Below are 17,486 nucleotides of genomic sequence, written 5' to 3' on the forward strand. Positions count from 1 at the left end.
TTCACATCATACTGATTTTTACGTCTCATGGAACACATTTATTGAATAGACTGAACTCCAAAGAAACAAGCTTTTCTCCAACCTCTGCCTTCAAACACATTCCAGAGATCACCTCTTGATGGCATTATAGATTCCACGGGTTTTGAAGACTAGTCTCATTTTCAGGTTTTAAAGAGTCTAAATCAACATTAATGTCATATCTAATTAAAGTCTTCATCTCCTCCACTATCTTAGGTCTAGTACAGAGGTTGAAGACCAGCAGGGAAGAAAGTGGAGATTCAATTCTTTCACTTCCTCCTCTCTCTCTTCTTCCTGCTCTTACAGGACCATTGAGTTGAGGGGAAAATAAAATTAAAGCCTAACTGCCTGGTGCTATTGTAATCTGGCCATTGGTGCCCTCTGTTGGGGAAGGGGTGCAAATGCAGGCAGGCTGTTTCCTGTGCTTCAAGATGGGATTTCCACACTTGATGGATCATTCCCTGGTATAGGAAAGGCTCTTACTGCTTGGCTCCTTTGAGCTTTTACCCCTTCGTGGAACACCCACAGCCTCTTTCTACCCACGTTCTCTTGAAACAAGAAGGGTAAAAGCTGATCTAAGCACTCCATTGGGATAACAAAACTGACATGTGAACTCTCAGGGAAGAGCCCTCATTTGCCAGGAGGAACACAGGTTGATACAACTGCCAGCCCATCTTTATATTCCCAACAGTGTCCAGTAGGTTGACGGTGAATATTTACGGACTAAATCTGAGCCAATCCTGTGCTGTCTCATCAGAATTCAGTGTTGTTACTTATCATCCCATGGTCATCATCACCATTTAATATTAATTGAATTTCTTGTGTGTAGAAAGCTTCCACTGCATAGGAGCAGACACAATGACATCAACATCAAGGAGGCATAAGATGCCTTCCTTTTTGTCCCTCCTTTAGCAACTAAAATTCAGCATCCTTTCATAAACAAAAGTGCCTCTGTGGTGGTCGTAGGGTCCAACACCGTATGCCAAGGGACCTGGGAGGAGTCTTGCCCACCTGTAGATCAGGTACTAGGCAAACAGATATCGGTTTTGGCTATGGAACCAGCAGGAGACTGTGAACTGGCTTAAGCCCCTTTTGGCTGTAGTCTAAGAGCATGTGGAGATCACCAGCTCGGGTAGACACTCACCAGCAAGAGAGCCCTTGTAGAAGTCCAGATTCTCCAGAGGAGAAGTTCCAGCACTCCACTTGAGAAAGAAAAACAGAAGAGTTTGGACACATCGATGTAGGTAAGAGAAACAGGTTCTCTTTTCTGCCCATAGGAGAAAGAGAAGGGGTGGAGTGAGTGCCCGGCTTCCCCAGCTGTGGGGGACACTACTAGGGGGGAGATTGGAAAAGACGTGCATACAAATATCAGAGGACATTAAAGGGATGTGGTTACTGCTGACTGTGTTTTGGGCTCCAGCAGGAATTCTGCCCATGAGCTTCTGGGAAAACCTCACCTGAGGATCCCTGAAACTGACCCCCAGGCACCCCCAATGCCCTGAGTGTCAAACCGTACCTCCCCTGACTCTGTGGCTGTCTGTGTATGCCTGGCCCCAAGACAGGTGATGCACATACACAGGGAGAGCACATAGAGACCAGTCTTAACCAAAAAACACTTGGAAGTAACCAACAAATTCAGTAAAGTTTCAGGATTTAAAATTAGCATACAGAAATTAGTTGCATTCCTATACATCAACAATGAAATGTCTAAAAAAGAAATTAAAAAAAATCCCATTCACAATAGCATCAAAAACAATAAGACAGGGATAAGTTTAATGAAGAACCAAAGGATCCATACACTAAAAACTACATGACTTTAATGAAAGAGATTGAAGGCACAAATAACTGGGAAGCTGTCCTTTGTTCATATATTGGAAGAATTAATATTATATAAAGTCCATACTACCCAAAGCCACCTGATAGATTTAGTGGAATCCCTGTCAAAGCCAAGTATTATCTCACTTATATATGGAATCTATAAAAGCCAAACCTGTAGAGTAGAATGGTGGTTACAAAGGGCTCGGTGTGGAGGAATTGGGATATGCTGGTCAAAGGGTTAAAAGCTTGCAATCTGAAGATGAATGTGTTCTGGGGATCTAGTGCGTAGCATTGTGATTATATTTCATAATACTGTATTATGTACTTGAGAGTCATTAAGTAACTAGATCTTAAATGTCTACCACAAAAAAGAAATGGTGATTATGTGACATGAGTGAGGTTTTTAGCTAACACTGTGGTAGTAATCATATTACAATATCTAAGTGTATAAAACAAACATTATTTAAGTTTAAAGTGTACAACATGTTTTTTTATGCCTTGTTGTTTATTTATTTTGAGAGGGTGTCTGAGTGGCTCAGTCTGTTAATTGCTCGACTCTTGATTTTGGCTCAGGTCATGATCTTACGGTTTGTGAGTATTGATCCCCAAGTCCAACTCTGCCCCTCGATTGGCCCTGCCCCACATCAGGCTCTGTGCTGACAGTGAGGAGCCTGCTTGGGATTCTTGCTCTCTCCCTGTCTCTTTCTCTGTCCCTCCCACTCACACGTGCTCTCTCTCTCAAAATAAATAAACAACAAGTCATAAAAAAAAAACATGTTGTACAATTTAAACTTAAATAATATATGTCAATTATATCTCAATTTTTAAAAAAAAGGGTGAAATAAAGAGATGTGATAATGGGACAGAGCTTATACTCAGTGCCAAGTAAGAGATAAAGACAGTAGGTGTAACAGAAAGGGGGACAAGCGTGAAGGGGCAAGAGTTAGTGATCGGGTTTGGCACTTGTGTATGAGCTTGGCTGGCACCAGGGCTTGAAGGGGAATAAAACTTAGGCCATGGTCATAAAGAGGAGCACAGGAAAAGGTGAATGGCATCAGTGAACGTGAGGATGTAGAGCTATGCATGGATATTCAGGAAAAAGATGCTTCTGGTGCAAACACTTGGGTTTAGGCTGGAGATTACTGGGAGTTCAGGCTGGGCCAGTGGTTCAGAGGCAGATCTTGTTGAGGCTTACATCAGCTCAGAAACAGGCAAAATGGTGCAACTCAAGTTTTTGAACTCATGTAACTTGAACGGTAGGAGTGGGGGTTGGGACTTAGAAAATATCATTCAATGAATAAATTCTGTGGTGTGTCTAATTAGGAACAGACTCCATGCCAGGCATTACCAGAAATTCACCACAGTTGCTACTCTTCTCTGTATCATAAGACATTCATTAAACTCATGGGGCATTGTGTGAAGGGTGGAGAATCTACTTTCTAGTTGCTAAAGATTTGGTGTGTATACAGGTGCTGGGATGCCACATTCACGTAGCTCCTCATAAATTCACTGTCACCACCCATGGGCTTCTAAACTTTTGCTCCTAAAATCCAGGACTTCTTTATCTTCTTCTTCTTTTTTTTTTTTTAATCTTCTGCTCCCTGATTGTTGTGAGTTATCAGGCAACACACTCTATGCATGTATGTAAATTAATGTTAATAACGAGTATTATAGGATAAACTACTTACAAGCTGGACAACACGGGTACATAGCCCTTTGGCAGATAGAATTTCATATCTAGCTAACTTCAACTCTCAAAAGAATTTTCTTTGTCCTTGGTCCAAACACTGCTGCTGTTCTTTATAAAGTATTTCCCTTGTGGGGCGCCTGGTGGCTCAGTTGATTGAATGTCTGACTCTGGCTCAAGTCATGATCTCACAGCTCATGAGTTCAAGCCTCACATCAGGCTCTGTGCTGACAGCTCAGATCCTGGAACCTGCCTAAGATTCTGTCTCCATCTCTCTCTGCCCCTCCCCCACTCCTGATCTGTCTCTCTCTCTCAAAAATAAACATTAAAAAAATAAAGTATTTCCTTTTTAAATGTTAATCATCTTTTTCCAAATTTAAACTCTTTGCTTCTTTAAAATTTATCCCTTGGGGATACAGGAGTACTGATGCATAGGGGCACTTGTACCCCAATGTTTATAGCAGCACTCTCAACAACAGCCAAATTATGGAAAGAGCCTAAATGTCCATCAACTGATAAATGGATAAAGAAATTGTGGTTTATATACACAATGGAGTACTACGTGGCAATGAGAAAGAATGAAATATGGCCCTTTGTAGCAACGTGGATGGAACTGGAGAGTGTGATGCTAAGTGAAATAAGCCATACAGAGAAAGACAGATACCATATGGTTTCACTCTTATGTGGATCCTGAGAAACTTAACAGAAACCCATGGGGGAGGGGAAGGAAAAAAAAAAAAGAGGTTAGAGTGGGAGAGAGCCAAAGCATAAGAGACTGTTAAAAACTGAGAACAAACTGAGGGTTGATGGGGGGTGGGGGGGGGTGGGTGATGGGTATTGAGGGGGGCACCTTTTGCGATGAGCACTGGGTGTTGTATGGAAACCAGTTTGACAATAAACTTCATATATTGGGAAAAAAAATAAAATAAAATTTATCCCTTGGTTTCCTTTTCTTTTCCCTTGATTCTTAGGTCTGGTATTAACCAACAATGCAAATTTAGGTAATTCACTTGACCTTCTCAGGTCTGTTTTCCATCTGGGTTGGATTGGATGATCTTGACCTGTCTTTATAGTTCAAAATGAGAAAATGTATGTGAAAGCTCTTTGTGAATTGTTAGGTGCCATGAATATATGGGATGGTTATTATTTCAGTTTCCACTGTATTTTTTTTATTTCTGTACCCCTTCAACTACCTCTAACACCCCACCTTTTGTATATCCAGAATAAGTTTTCCATTGCACTTTATACAAAAGAAGACCGAGTATGACAAATATTTAACAGATTCTGGAAGAGCATCTATGTATGTGATAGTCAAGGGGAGGGTTCCCCCCCCCGTTCTTTATTTATACATATATGGAGGTTACAGTTTTGTTATTTTCAGCTTTCTGAGATTTTACAACATGTAAGATGTGGATACTATAATTGACCCATAGCAGTAACTCAAATTTTACTGTCTCTTGTCCCACCTATTCCGTTCAGATCCCAAACCCTTGCAACCCATCTCCCCACCAGCTTCCTAAGCATTCCTGGGGGTCTCTGATTAGGTAACACAATGTTGATATCTACTCCTTATTTTCCTTTCTTCTTCTCAGTCCCACTTCATCGGGTTATGACTGTGTTCCCCAGATATTACCGCATCCACCATGTTCCATCCACCTTCTACTATAGTTGAAGCATTGGAGCTTGGGAAATGCCAAGGCTGCGTGGGTGGTGCCATGAAGTGGGAAAATATAGTTCACCGACCTTTCTATGCAACAGCAGCAGTGGTGCTGAGGTCTGACGCATGGCACAGAGTCTTTGGTGAGAGTGGTCTCTCAGACTATGCTTCTGTTTCACATCCTCAGTTTCAAATGTGAATTTAAGGGATGGCTTTACTTGGAGACAAGTTGGAATGACAGACCCGAGACCAGATGGGAATTTCCATTCCCTTCCAGGGACTAAGTCTTTCTTTCACAGTCTAGCTTGAGATAACTGTGTCCTTTTCCCGATAGGTTGGGTTTTTCTCAGTAGGTGCTTCAGTCTTCTAGTGAGAGAGCCAGAATTTCAGTTCATCACACATGCTTGATTCATATAAAAGGTGAAACCTCAGGCACCAGGATGCCTTAAGAGATGAAGCTGTCTTTAGGAAAAATACCTTGATAAGTGCCTGGAGCAGAGGGAAGCTGAGACCCAAAGGCCTGAGAGTTGGGTGTTGCCAAGACACTTTGTTGCTGGTGGGCCAGGGTGAAGAGGGGAGAAATGATGAACAAGATGTCATGGGAAGAGAGTGGGGCTAGTTTTTGCAAAGGAAAGAGTATGAGAGAGTTCTGTGGGATTGAGAAGGCTGAAAAGGGCTTCCAAAGCACAGGAAAGTCCTACAGGTGATTTTTAATTGAGTACTATGCAACTCTTATATTCTTACCCATTTGAGGAGGACTTTGGACTATGACCGAGCACATATAGAAGAGAATAGAAAATTTAAGCCAATGTAATTCAGATTTTACAAAGTAAGAGGAGTTTCCCAGCTGATCCCTGGGTTATATATCGAAAACCAGCTAAGCCTCAATCTAGGAATCTTCCTAGAAAGTTCTGTCCAATTTTTAGTACAATAGAGAGGCAAGAATCCAACCAATGGAAACTATCTACAATTGACCCAGTTAGGTTGCCAATATTTGGAGAGGTTCTAGGATGAACCCAGACTGGGTCAGTAGTCTGCTATTCTGGGAAGAGTATAGTTTCTTGGTGAATGAAAATAAAAGAGGAGTTCATTTTTGACTTGAGTTTTAGAGAAATTAAGGGACAGTATTTGGTAGAGAACCAAATAAGAAAATTTATGTCATTGGATAAAGGTTTAGAAGCAGTAGCAGCAGCAGCAGCAGAGAGAGAGAGAGAGAGAGATGGCAAGACCTTTTCTTGACTAAGTTTAGGAAAGTGGATTGAGGGGTTAGCATGGGGAATATTCAGGGTGTGGGCAATAAATTCTTGAGGGGAAGGGATTCATATTAATGCATAAAGTAATTGGCAGTCATGAAAAGGATAAAATAAAAATGCATGAGAAAGTTGGGACCAACATGGTGATTGTGGAAAGCAAATGAAGGAGTGTCATGGAATAGAGAAAGAATTGATTAGAGATAGATGGCTGTGGGATGAAGGAGAATGAGGCTTGCACATATGGTGTATTCCTATTACATGGGGGATTGTCAAGAATAATGCTGGTTATTGGTATTAGTTGTGTCAATGCATACTCCCATTTACCCAGGGGTCTTATTGTACCCTGTGCCTCAGTCAGTCTCTAGGCTCCAGCACCTTATCTTGAAAACCTTTTCAATTTAGGGATGCTCGGCATTAGTTAAGCGGTGTGAATAGAGACTATAGCACAGATGATAGCTGCCCAAGCCCCGAACCAAGACCTCTTATCCAATGAGATACTCATAATAGAGATGAGTAGGGTTAGCAAGTAAGAGGTGAAGAGGATGAGGAAGATGGTGAGAGACCTCAGGGCAGTGGTGTGAGCTTTCATGCAGTGACCAGTGCTGTGGTGTTGCATCTGCTCCATGTGTTGGAACAGTGAGGCCATGAGCAGGATGGTGGAGGCCAGGAACAGGAGGAAAGGAATAACCAATGCAACCATTAGATGAGATATGGTAAACAAATGGAATGTCTTAAGTCCCTTAACCATAGTGCTGTTTGTAGAGAAACGCCCCACGGCGATTAAGCGAACATTGACACAATTCCTAATAGTTGAAAAGATGATTGACACACAAAAAACCAACAAAGAACCCAGCAACAGCCAAGGAACAAACCTCAACATTCTCCACCTCAGCTAGAAGAGGTGGACTGGTAAAGGAAGAGACTTTGACACAGTAGAAGACAGCAAGCAAGCTGGTTAACTAGAAAGTAAGAGTATTAGTAAATTCTCAGGTGATTGATAAGTACCAAAATACATAGTTAGGGTTAAAATAGGAGCAAAAATTGTACAGGACAGATGCCCACTGTAGACAGAAGCAGCAAATACCCAGGCATATGAGACTCAAGTCCACCGATGACAGCCTTTTGGCCTGCACCCACTCTCTGCCCAGCACTGCAAACATTAAGCTCCTCTGCATAATTACTCTCAAGGATTTGAGCACATAGATGGTTATGAAGAAGATAGTGAGCCAGAGGGGCATCATTCTTCCACTCCAAAGTATCTTCTTGGACACGGACTCAAAATCTCTGCAATAATTTCCAGGTAGGGAATAGGCTCCAAGTCCCACTATTGTCTCATGCAAGAAAATACCGCCCTCTGGATGTAAATTTTTCCCAGCTCATCTTTCACTTTGCTCTTTTCCTATCTGCAAGATCTGCTTATGCTTTGCTTGCTGGTTTTTTAGCAGGCCCGGATGCAAAGAAATCTGTTTGAATGTTGTTTCCTGCTCCTGAGGTTCCTTGATTATTCCCATAAAAGACATACTTATTTCACAGTCATGCTGTTTATATCTTTATCTGTCTAAGGCATCTTTAACTTATTTTCCCATCTTCTTTAAATGATATCCTCACTTCTTGTGGTGCCTGAGTGGCTCAGTCAGTTAAGCATCCGGCTTCAGCTCAGGTCATGGTCTTACGGTTCATGGGTTTGAGCCCCATCTCGGGCTCTGTGCTGACAGTTTGGAGCCTGGAGCCTGCTTCGGATTCCGTGTCTCCTTCTCTCTCTGCCCCTTCCCCGCTCTCTCTCAAAAATAAACAAACAGTAAAAAAAATATTTTTTAAATGATATCCTCACTTCTTTAACCTAAAATTTAAACCACAGGGAAGATAAAGCCTTCACCGTCCATTCATGTCCTGGATAATATTTCTATTCTGCTGAAGGCCATAATAAGAAAAACTTCAGAAATTCTCTCTCCTTGGCTTCCACAGTAGGCTGGAGTGGATGCTATAACCAAAGTGTGAGTGCAAATTAAAAATAACAAAGAAAAGTCCTTACTCTCAGTTTCTACCTGCAATATTGCTAGAATTCCAGACCTTCAAGTCCCCTCATCCAATGCATGCCACTTTCATAACTGCCCATTGAGTTCCTGCACTGCACTCCCTACAGTGGAAGGGTGGCATCCTTAGCTGTTGTTCTGCCAATTTCAATGCCTTGAGCCAATGCTTTATATATCTTTGAGAATTGTTCATGTTCCATTGACATCATTGTTTTTTGCCTTCCTACATGGCCAGCTCTTTTTGTCACTGCTGACATTGCTCAAGATGAAGAAAGAAGGCCCTCTCACCACTAGTAAAACAATTTTTAAAAATTAGGCCTGTTGAGCAGAGAAGCCAAGAAGCTTTGCTTTCTCTGTTTGGGAGGCTGGAACAATGGAATCACTGATGGTGGTGACTTCAAATGTCTCTGACTGGTATAATCTAGTCCTGTAAACTATCAGCCCTCTGCACGGTACCCATGAATTATTTCTGGAAGTGTCCCCTGTGGGCTCACAAGCAAGACTGACTGCAGCAGATGCTGGATGGTCTGATTTGTCAGGCACCTGCTGAGGATACTGCACCTGCCAGCTGCTTCCCTTTCTAGCAGTGTACCATGGTGTTTGCTGTACTCTTCCCCATCACATACTGTGATGCTCAAAGCTCCATTGCTACAGGTCCTGAGCCCAAGCTGAGAAGCCAGTGGTCTGTGGTGAAGCATACCTGTGTTCACATTCACCTGTTACAGGGGACGTGGAAGCTTAACCCCTTGCCCTTCCACGCTTTGCATTCTCACTAGAGGCAAACTTGATTCGCAGTTTCTCAAACAGCTCTCATGGCACCTCCATGAAGCAATCTCTTTTTATAACTTGATTCTAGAACCACAGTTCAGTGTACCCAATGCTGCTAGTGTGGAAGTGAACCCATGGTGTGTGTGGCACCTTGGAACATGAAGATGGAATTGAAAGACTCCGAGACAAAAAGATCCCTATAAGCAGGAACCTGTGAACTGGTAGACTTTAAGCACTGTTTTGGACAAGGGACAAGCTACTCATTACTTCCAAATATCTAGGAACTAATTCATAGCTATATAGGCCGACTAGAGGATGAATTCAGGAAATGAGTTCAGGAAAACTGTACCAGATAGATACCAAACATTTAATTACTGGCTTCAAAAATGAGAAGCAAATTCTAATAATTGCTGGTTGGCGATAAAGACAAAGTGAAAGTCATGGACCTTATGTGTGATAAGCACCAAGTCTTATGGACTTTTAATCATTCACAGAGGAGAAAACAGAAGCAACCCAACATGAAGCTTAGAATTCTTAAACATAACAATAAACCACTGAACTCATGATACAAAGGTAAAAAAATAGTTAAAAAATTATACTAGAAAAAAGAATATTAGAAAGCATGTGCTTTACATTCTCAATAAAATGCAAGAATCAGCAAATTAAAAAAGTGAGATGACAAAACAGTAGCTTGCGATTACCAGGTGAATGGGTTAAGATGTGTCCATACAGAAGTAGGGAGAAAGAAGAGAATGAGAAGTGATGGTAAGTGAAATATGCAATAGCATTAAGATCTGCCTTTTGTCCAGGATGCACTAAACATGTTGCCTCCAATAGGCACTGCCTCACTCAGAGAACCTCAGAATGCTCGTGATGCTCCAGACCTCCTTCTGAGGGGTTCTTAAGCGCAATACTCACCACTATAGCCCTCGTGACAATACCAGCCGCTGTAGTTGGACCAGGAATGAGCACCTGTCCAAACCAGCCACTGATAGGCTGGCCCGCAGCCCCAGCGATGATCTGGCACAACTCTACTCCACAGAGGCACTCTCTTTGTGATAACAACCAGTCAAACAACCCAGATTCTCTGAATGTGACACGTAAAGAGTCCCTATAAACTGGTGGCTAATGTTCTGTGGGGTTAGGAGTTCAAAGGTTGTCTTTTATTACGTGTGTGTGTATGACTCCTGTAGAGCAATCTCTGAGGTCCCTTGATTTAGCAACTAGAACACTACAGCCTCTAGTTGGTGCTTAGAAAATATCTATTGAGTGAATGAAGAACACAAGAAGAGCAGACTAGAGAACCACATATTCTACTGTAAGTGTAAGGGCCAGTGGCCTAACATTGTAGAGAATATACACTATGGTTATATTCCTATGCCATTCAAATAACTGAAATTGGCAAGGTTGATAAAATATAAGTGTGCCTAAATTGGCAACTATTTTTCAGGGAAAAATTGTGGCTTGAACAAATGCACTGAAACTGAATGAGACAAATGGTGACTTATAATCACATGTGATATTGTGGAGAGAGATTTCCATGATCCACATGACTGTGGATATGTACTGTCAATCACTGTTTGAACCAATGGGACTGGCAAAATGAACCCAAGTTAATACAATGTAATTTCAGCAATACTATGGTCACGTGCCCATCACATGGTAGTTTATTTACAATTTTGTAGATAAAATAAGGGTCCACAAATTGTCATATTTGAATCCCTGAAACCTCTGACTATGTTACCTTATATGGCAAAAGGACATTGCAAATAATCTCAATCTTGAGATGATAAGATGATCCTGGAAAACTGGAATAGACCCAGTGTAATCACAAAGGTCCTTGTAAGAGGAAGGCAGGAGAGTGAGAGTCAGAGGAGGTGATGTGATGATGGAAGCAGAGATCAGAGTCACAATCTAAGGAATCCAGGCAGCTTCTAGAAGCAGGAAAAGACAAGGAACAGATTCTCCCCTAGAGTTCCCAGAAGGAGCACAGCTATGTGGACACCTTGATTTAGACCCACGAGACTCACTTCAGACTCTGACCTCTGGAACTTTAAGATAATAAATTTGTGCTGTTCTAAACTACTACATTTATAGTAATTTGTTACAGCAGCAATAGGAAGCTAATACAGAGGCAACTCTAAGAAACAGATAGCCAAACTCTATGTTAGTTGAATTATATTTATAGGTGCCTATATTTAGTAAGTAATAAAATAATGGGTTTATATACAGGCAAAATCTCAATAGAATAGACTAAGATTTCTGTGACAAATCAGGATAAATATAGGTAGACCACTTAGAAGCTACTTACTACATACTTGAGTTTCACCCCAGAGACCTAGAGTCTCCACAGGTACACATGGACTCATTTCTAGAGCTTTAGAGACCATAACTGACATCTTTGGGAAAATGTCTTCAAGTTCTTTGTGCATTTTTGAACCAGGTTATTTGATTATTTGCTATTGAATTTTAGGAGTTCCTTATACCTCCTGGGAATAAACCCTTTATTATATATCTGATTTACAAATATTTTATCCCATTCCATAGGTTGCCTTTTTATTTTTTGTTGGTTGTTTCCTTTGCTGTACAGAAACTTTCTAGTTTGATATAGTTGCACTTGTCTATTTTTGCTTATGTTCCCTGTGTTTTTGGTGTCACATTGAAGAAATCACTGCAAAGTGCAATGTCAAGGAATGTTTCCCCTATGTTTTCTTCTAGGAGTTTTACTGTTTATAGTCTCACATTTAAGTCTTTAATGCATTTTGTGTTGATTTTGTGTATAGTATAAAGGTCCAGTTTCTTTCTTTTGCATTTGTGTATCCAGGCTTCCTAGCACCTTTTGTTGAAGAGATTTTCTTTTTCCCATTCCTTGTCAATGATCATTTGGTTGTGTACACGATAGGTTTTTTTCTGTTCTATCCCATTCTGCTAGTGTATATATTTGTCTGTATGCCAGTACCATACTGTTTTAATTACTGCAACTTTGTAATATATTTGGAAATCTAATATATTTGGAAATCCGAACATGTGATGTCTCTAGCTTGTTTGTCCATTTTCAATTTTCCTTTGGCTACTATGATTCTTCTGTGGTCCCCTAAGAACTTTAGAATTGTTTTTCTGTTTCTACAGAAAAAACAAGTTCATTCCTAAGTATATTATCCTTTTTGATGCTATTGTAGGTGGGGTTGTTTTCTTAATTCCCCTTTTAGATGGTTCATTATTAGTGTATGTAAATGCAACCAATTTTATATATCAATTTTGTATCCTTCAAAATGGCCAACACATATGTGGAAAGATAGTCAATGTCATTAATTATCAGGAAAATGCAAATCAGAAGTGCAATAAAGAAAATGTGGAAGATAAATTACTTACTCTTTGTGCTGAGGTTAAAAGCATCACAATAAAGCAGAAAAAAAACTGCAATAAATGTCACCTCATATCTGCTAGGATGACTATTATTTAAAATTTTTTTTTAATGTTTAATAATTTTGAGAGAAAGAGAGAGCACAGGGAAGAGGCAGAGAGAGAGGGAGAGAGATAATCCCAAGCAGGCTCTGCACTGTCAGCACAGAGCCCGACATGGAGCTCGACCTCACAAACCGTGAGGTCATGACCTGAGTCGTAATCAAGAGTTGGATGCTTAACCAACTAAGCCACTCAGTTGCCCCTAGGATGACTACTATTAAAAAACAAAAAGATAAGCATTGGAGCAGCCACAGAGAAATTGGAATACTGTTGGTGGGAATGTAACTGTTGGTGGGCATAACAACTATGAAAAAATAGTATGGAGATTCCTCAAAAACTTAACAATAGAACTACCATATAATTCAGCGATCTCACTTCTGGGTATATATATCCAAAAAGTTGAAGTCAGGATCTCAAAGAGATATATATCGCACTCCCATGTTCATTGTAACACTATTCATAATAGCCCAGAAGTGGAAACAACCAAAATGTTCATCAACAGATGAATGGGTAAAGAAAATATGGTATATATGTACAATGGAATATTATTCAGCCTTAAAAATGTAGGAAATCTTACTATTTGTGACAACATGGATGAACCTGACAGATATCCAACATGAAATAAGCTAGTCATAATGAGATCAATAATGCATGATTCCACTTATATGACATATGTAAAATAGTCAAATTCATAGAATCAGAGAATATAATAGTGCTTCCCAGAGGTTGGGTAGTGAGGAAATGGGTTATTGTTATTCAATAGGAATAATGTTTAAGTCATGCTCAATGAATAAATGCTAGAGATCTGCTATACAACATGGATTGTATAGTTAACAATATGATATTATCCATTTGAAATTTGTCAAGAGAGTAAATCTCATGTTAAGTGTTCTTACCACAAAATAAAGCAAAAAACAAACAAACAAAAAAAAAGCAAAGGGACACAAGGAAACTCTGGGAAGTGTTGCATATGGTACTACCTTGACTGTAGTGATGGTTATCATGAGTGTTTGTACACGTCTAAACTCATCAAATTGTACACACTAAATATATGTAGTTTTTGTACAGTTTTCAACCCCCCATGTAATTGAAGGTCTGCATATAACTGGGGCACCTGGGTGGCGCAGTCAATTGAGCATCTGACTCTTGATTTTGGCTCAGGTCATGATCCCAGGGTTGTGGGATTGAGTCCTGTGTCAGACTCCGGGCTGAGCATGCAGCCTGCTTGAGATTCTCTCTCTTTCTCTTTTGCTTTCACTCTCTCTCCCTCTGCCCACCCCCCTCACACACACACACACTCTCTCTCCTCCTAATAAAAAAAAAAATTCTGCATATAACTTTTGACTCCCAGAAACTTAACTATTAATAGCCTGCTATTGACCAGATGCTTCACTGATAAAATAAACAGTCATTTAACACATATTCTGTATGTTATCTGTATCATAAACTATAATCTTATAATAAAGTAAGCTAGAGAAAAAAGGTTATTAAGAAAACCATAAGGAAGAGAAAATACATTTATCATACTGTACTATAAGAAATCTGCATGTAAGTGGACCCATGTAGTTTAAACCTGTGTTCTAGGGTCAACTGTGTATCAATTATACCTCAGTAAAGCTGTAAAAAAAAAAAAAAATCAATAACTGAGACCTAAGTTCCATCCCTAATACTCTAATTTAATTTTCTGGGGTATACGCTGGGTATCAGGATTTTACAAAATCACCCCCACCAAATTCTAAATGGCAGCTCAGTTTTAGATCCACGGCTTTAGAGCCACCTCTGTGGGGAAGATACTTGCATGTGTAGTGACAATAACAAAACTTCCATGTGTAGTTTTACTTTGAACATCTGTAAGGCGAAGTGACCTCTTCATTTCATAAGCTTTTAGTAGCTGAAAAATGATGGGAGTGTCCAATTCTTCAGGAAATAATTCTCATTCATCCACAGTATGAAGATAGTCTTCTTTATATATTTTTATCCCTCAGTGCTTTCACCCAATATAAATTTTGCTGGATCTTTCTTAGTTTCCAAATTTGTGAATGTGCTTATGGTTCTACTATCATCCCAAATTCTGGTATATTGATTATTCTAGTAAAAGCCACAATTTTTCTGCAGCTACAAATGAAATGTTTAATGCTATATATAGCATCATATTTTCAAAGCATTCATGAACTCCAGGTGCATTTTAATTATCTAATAACATTAGAGCCTGTATATTGCACAACATGTAGGGCTGTGACTTCTAAACAAAGCCTTCTCTAAAGATCCTGTGAAGATTTATACTCTATATACCTCTTTTAAAGTTTCCTTGTGTTATAGAAGTTCAGAGATAATCCATCTTTGGAGGTGACTTAAGCCTATACTTGTTCCTATATATAGTAGGGGAAGCTTCTTTTCCGTCTGTGACAATCTTATTTTTCTTAGTATTTATTTGTTCTGTGGAGGAAGATTGTATCCACCCTTAAAGGCTGTGGGAAAAATGATTTCATCTTCACCCCAAAATGAACAGCATGCTTTGTTTACCTGCCTTCTCCTTTATAACTCCCTTCCCTGAAAAACAGAACTCCTTCCCCAACAGGCTAGTCATAGAGTTTGGTGCCTTCTTTTTTCTTTTCTTTTCTTTTTTAAGTTTAATTATTTATTTTAAGAGAGGCAGAGAGAGTATGAGCCAGGTAGGGGCAGAAAAAGAGGGAGAATATCCAGCAGGTTTCATGCAGTCAGTGCAGAGCCCAATGCTGGGCTCGAACTCCAGAAGCTATATCATGACCTGAACCAAATCAAGAGTTGGACACTTAACCGACTAAGCCACCCAGGTGCTCTGGAGTTTTTTTGCTTTTGACCCTTGTTAAAGCAATCCCAGATTTGTCAAAAAACAGTGGTCTTAGATGTTCCCCAGTTAGCCATACACATTCTTTCTTGGGTCACCAGCATTCAATAACAATCAGAATTGATCTTTTTCATTTGAAAATGGTCAGCAGTTTAAATGAATATTTAATAGTAACTAACGTGGTCCATGAAGAAGGTTAGGGAGCTTTCTCTCTCCTATTTCTAATTCTGCCACCAACCTTTGTGGCCTGAAGCAAGTAATGTTTTTCTTTGCTTTTTATCTCATTCTTTAGATAAGAATCATAGCATTAATTTGTTTAGTCTCTAATTTATTGAATGTACACATTACTGAAACCCTGGGAGCATGTACCCAGTCAGTTGGCAAATTGCAAATTATAGACAGTACAAGAACTGTAATTTAATACTAAAATGATGCCACTCAAAGGCCTTAGGCAAAATTCTAACCAAAAGGAGTTAAAGCCCACCACCATCATCATCAACAACTGTGTTTCAGGTGACATATGTACCTCCATTAGGCACTCTCTCCATTTCATTATTCCAATCAGGCACTATCCAATGATGCCTTAGAACCTTTGAACACTCAAGGTATAGGGCTCTGATGATCTGTGGTACTGTGGATGAGAATAATTTCCCCCTTCTCCTGTTATATTCAATTAGAAAGCTACCAAAGCCAAATATTCCAGAGCCTCAGTGATGTTTAATTTATTTGTCTCTCTCTCTCTCTCTCTCCCTAGGACATAGTATAAATCCATGATGCTGGAAGGGGTTAGGACAGAATGATAAACACTACCCTCAGAGACAGTCCTCTCTTGCAATAATGTCTAAAGCCATGGATCCCATAAATTAACAGCATCATTATCACCTGAAAAATACTTAGAAATGTAAATTCTTGGGCCCTATTCTGACCTATTGAGTCAGAAATACTGGGAGTGGGACCTAACAATCCAAATTTTAACAAGGCTTTTAGGTGATTTGGATGCCTGATAAAGTTTGACAATTATTGATTAAAATTATTGATATGAATACATCATACCTGGTTCCTTCTAGCCTTGGGATGTCTCGGGACCTCGTATACATAGGCTTCCCTGTGGCCACTCCTCAGGGTGTTCTAGTTATAAATAAATTTATCTTGACTCCAAGAGAAGACACACTTTGGCCCAAGCTGAGATTCTGTCCACATATAAAATAAGTGAGGCTTTTCTCCTGTTTTTAATAAATGAGGTCCCACTACAAAAGTATCCTTGTTCTAATTCGGGGCAATATAATATTTTCAGAGGTCAAATACCTTAGAGAGAGGTTTGGGTATAAATCTTACTTAATGACACATGGTAAAAAAGAATAAGAGACAGACGAGCTACTGAAGAACTTTGAGAAGCCTTCTCTTGGTTTCCTTCTGTATCTTTCTCAACTACAAGGTCAATAACTCATCAGCCAGCCCTGGATGCAAACAATGGTGGCAACCTTCATGGAAGACTAGGATATCTCTGTGCTACCCAAAGGATTTGCATAGGAACAAAAGGAACAAGAAGGATGAAAATGCAAGAAGATGAAGGAAAGGAAAGGATTGAGAAATAAAGAGAAAGAGGACAAGAGTTCTCAAGCCTCCCGGTCTTTGTCTTAGCCCAGAATTTAGAGTTGTTCACAGCCTGCCTAAACCCTCTTTAAAGATTAATAATGGCATGTTTTTATATGATAAGAGGAATCTAGTAGAGAAGGTAGATTGATGAGAGAGGACGGGGGAGAAGAAGAGAGAGAGACTGAGAACTTCTGGAATTTTGTTCAGAGGTAATGGGACCTAGCCAAGTGGAGGAATTGACCTTTGTTTTATGCAAGAATGTTTTTTCCCCAGTAGCAGGAATAAAAGAAGTATATACATGGTGATAACATGTTGAAGTTCCTTTCTTATTGTGCCTATTTTTTTCAGTGAAGTAGGAAACAAA

The 17,486-nt window shown here is 39.9% G+C and overlaps 2 protein-coding genes across 2 annotated transcripts in view; both read right to left on the minus strand.

Annotated features, from left to right (window-relative positions):
* The window catches only part of CADPS2 (calcium dependent secretion activator 2), a 667,593-nt gene that overhangs the window by 615,953 nt on the left and 34,154 nt on the right, over positions 1–17,486 (minus strand). The gene's annotated exons all lie outside the window — the stretch shown is intronic.
* TAS2R16 (taste 2 receptor member 16) lies at positions 6,852–7,674 on the minus strand. The gene is given in 2 exon segments (XM_060628952.2): positions 6,852–7,337; positions 7,339–7,674. Coding segments are annotated over 2 exon segments (822 nt in total).

This window comes from Panthera onca, chromosome A2 (assembly GCF_046562875.1).
Source record: "Panthera onca isolate mPanOnc1 chromosome A2, mPanOnc1 haplotype 2, whole genome shotgun sequence".
NCBI lineage: Eukaryota > Metazoa > Chordata > Mammalia > Carnivora > Felidae > Panthera > Panthera onca.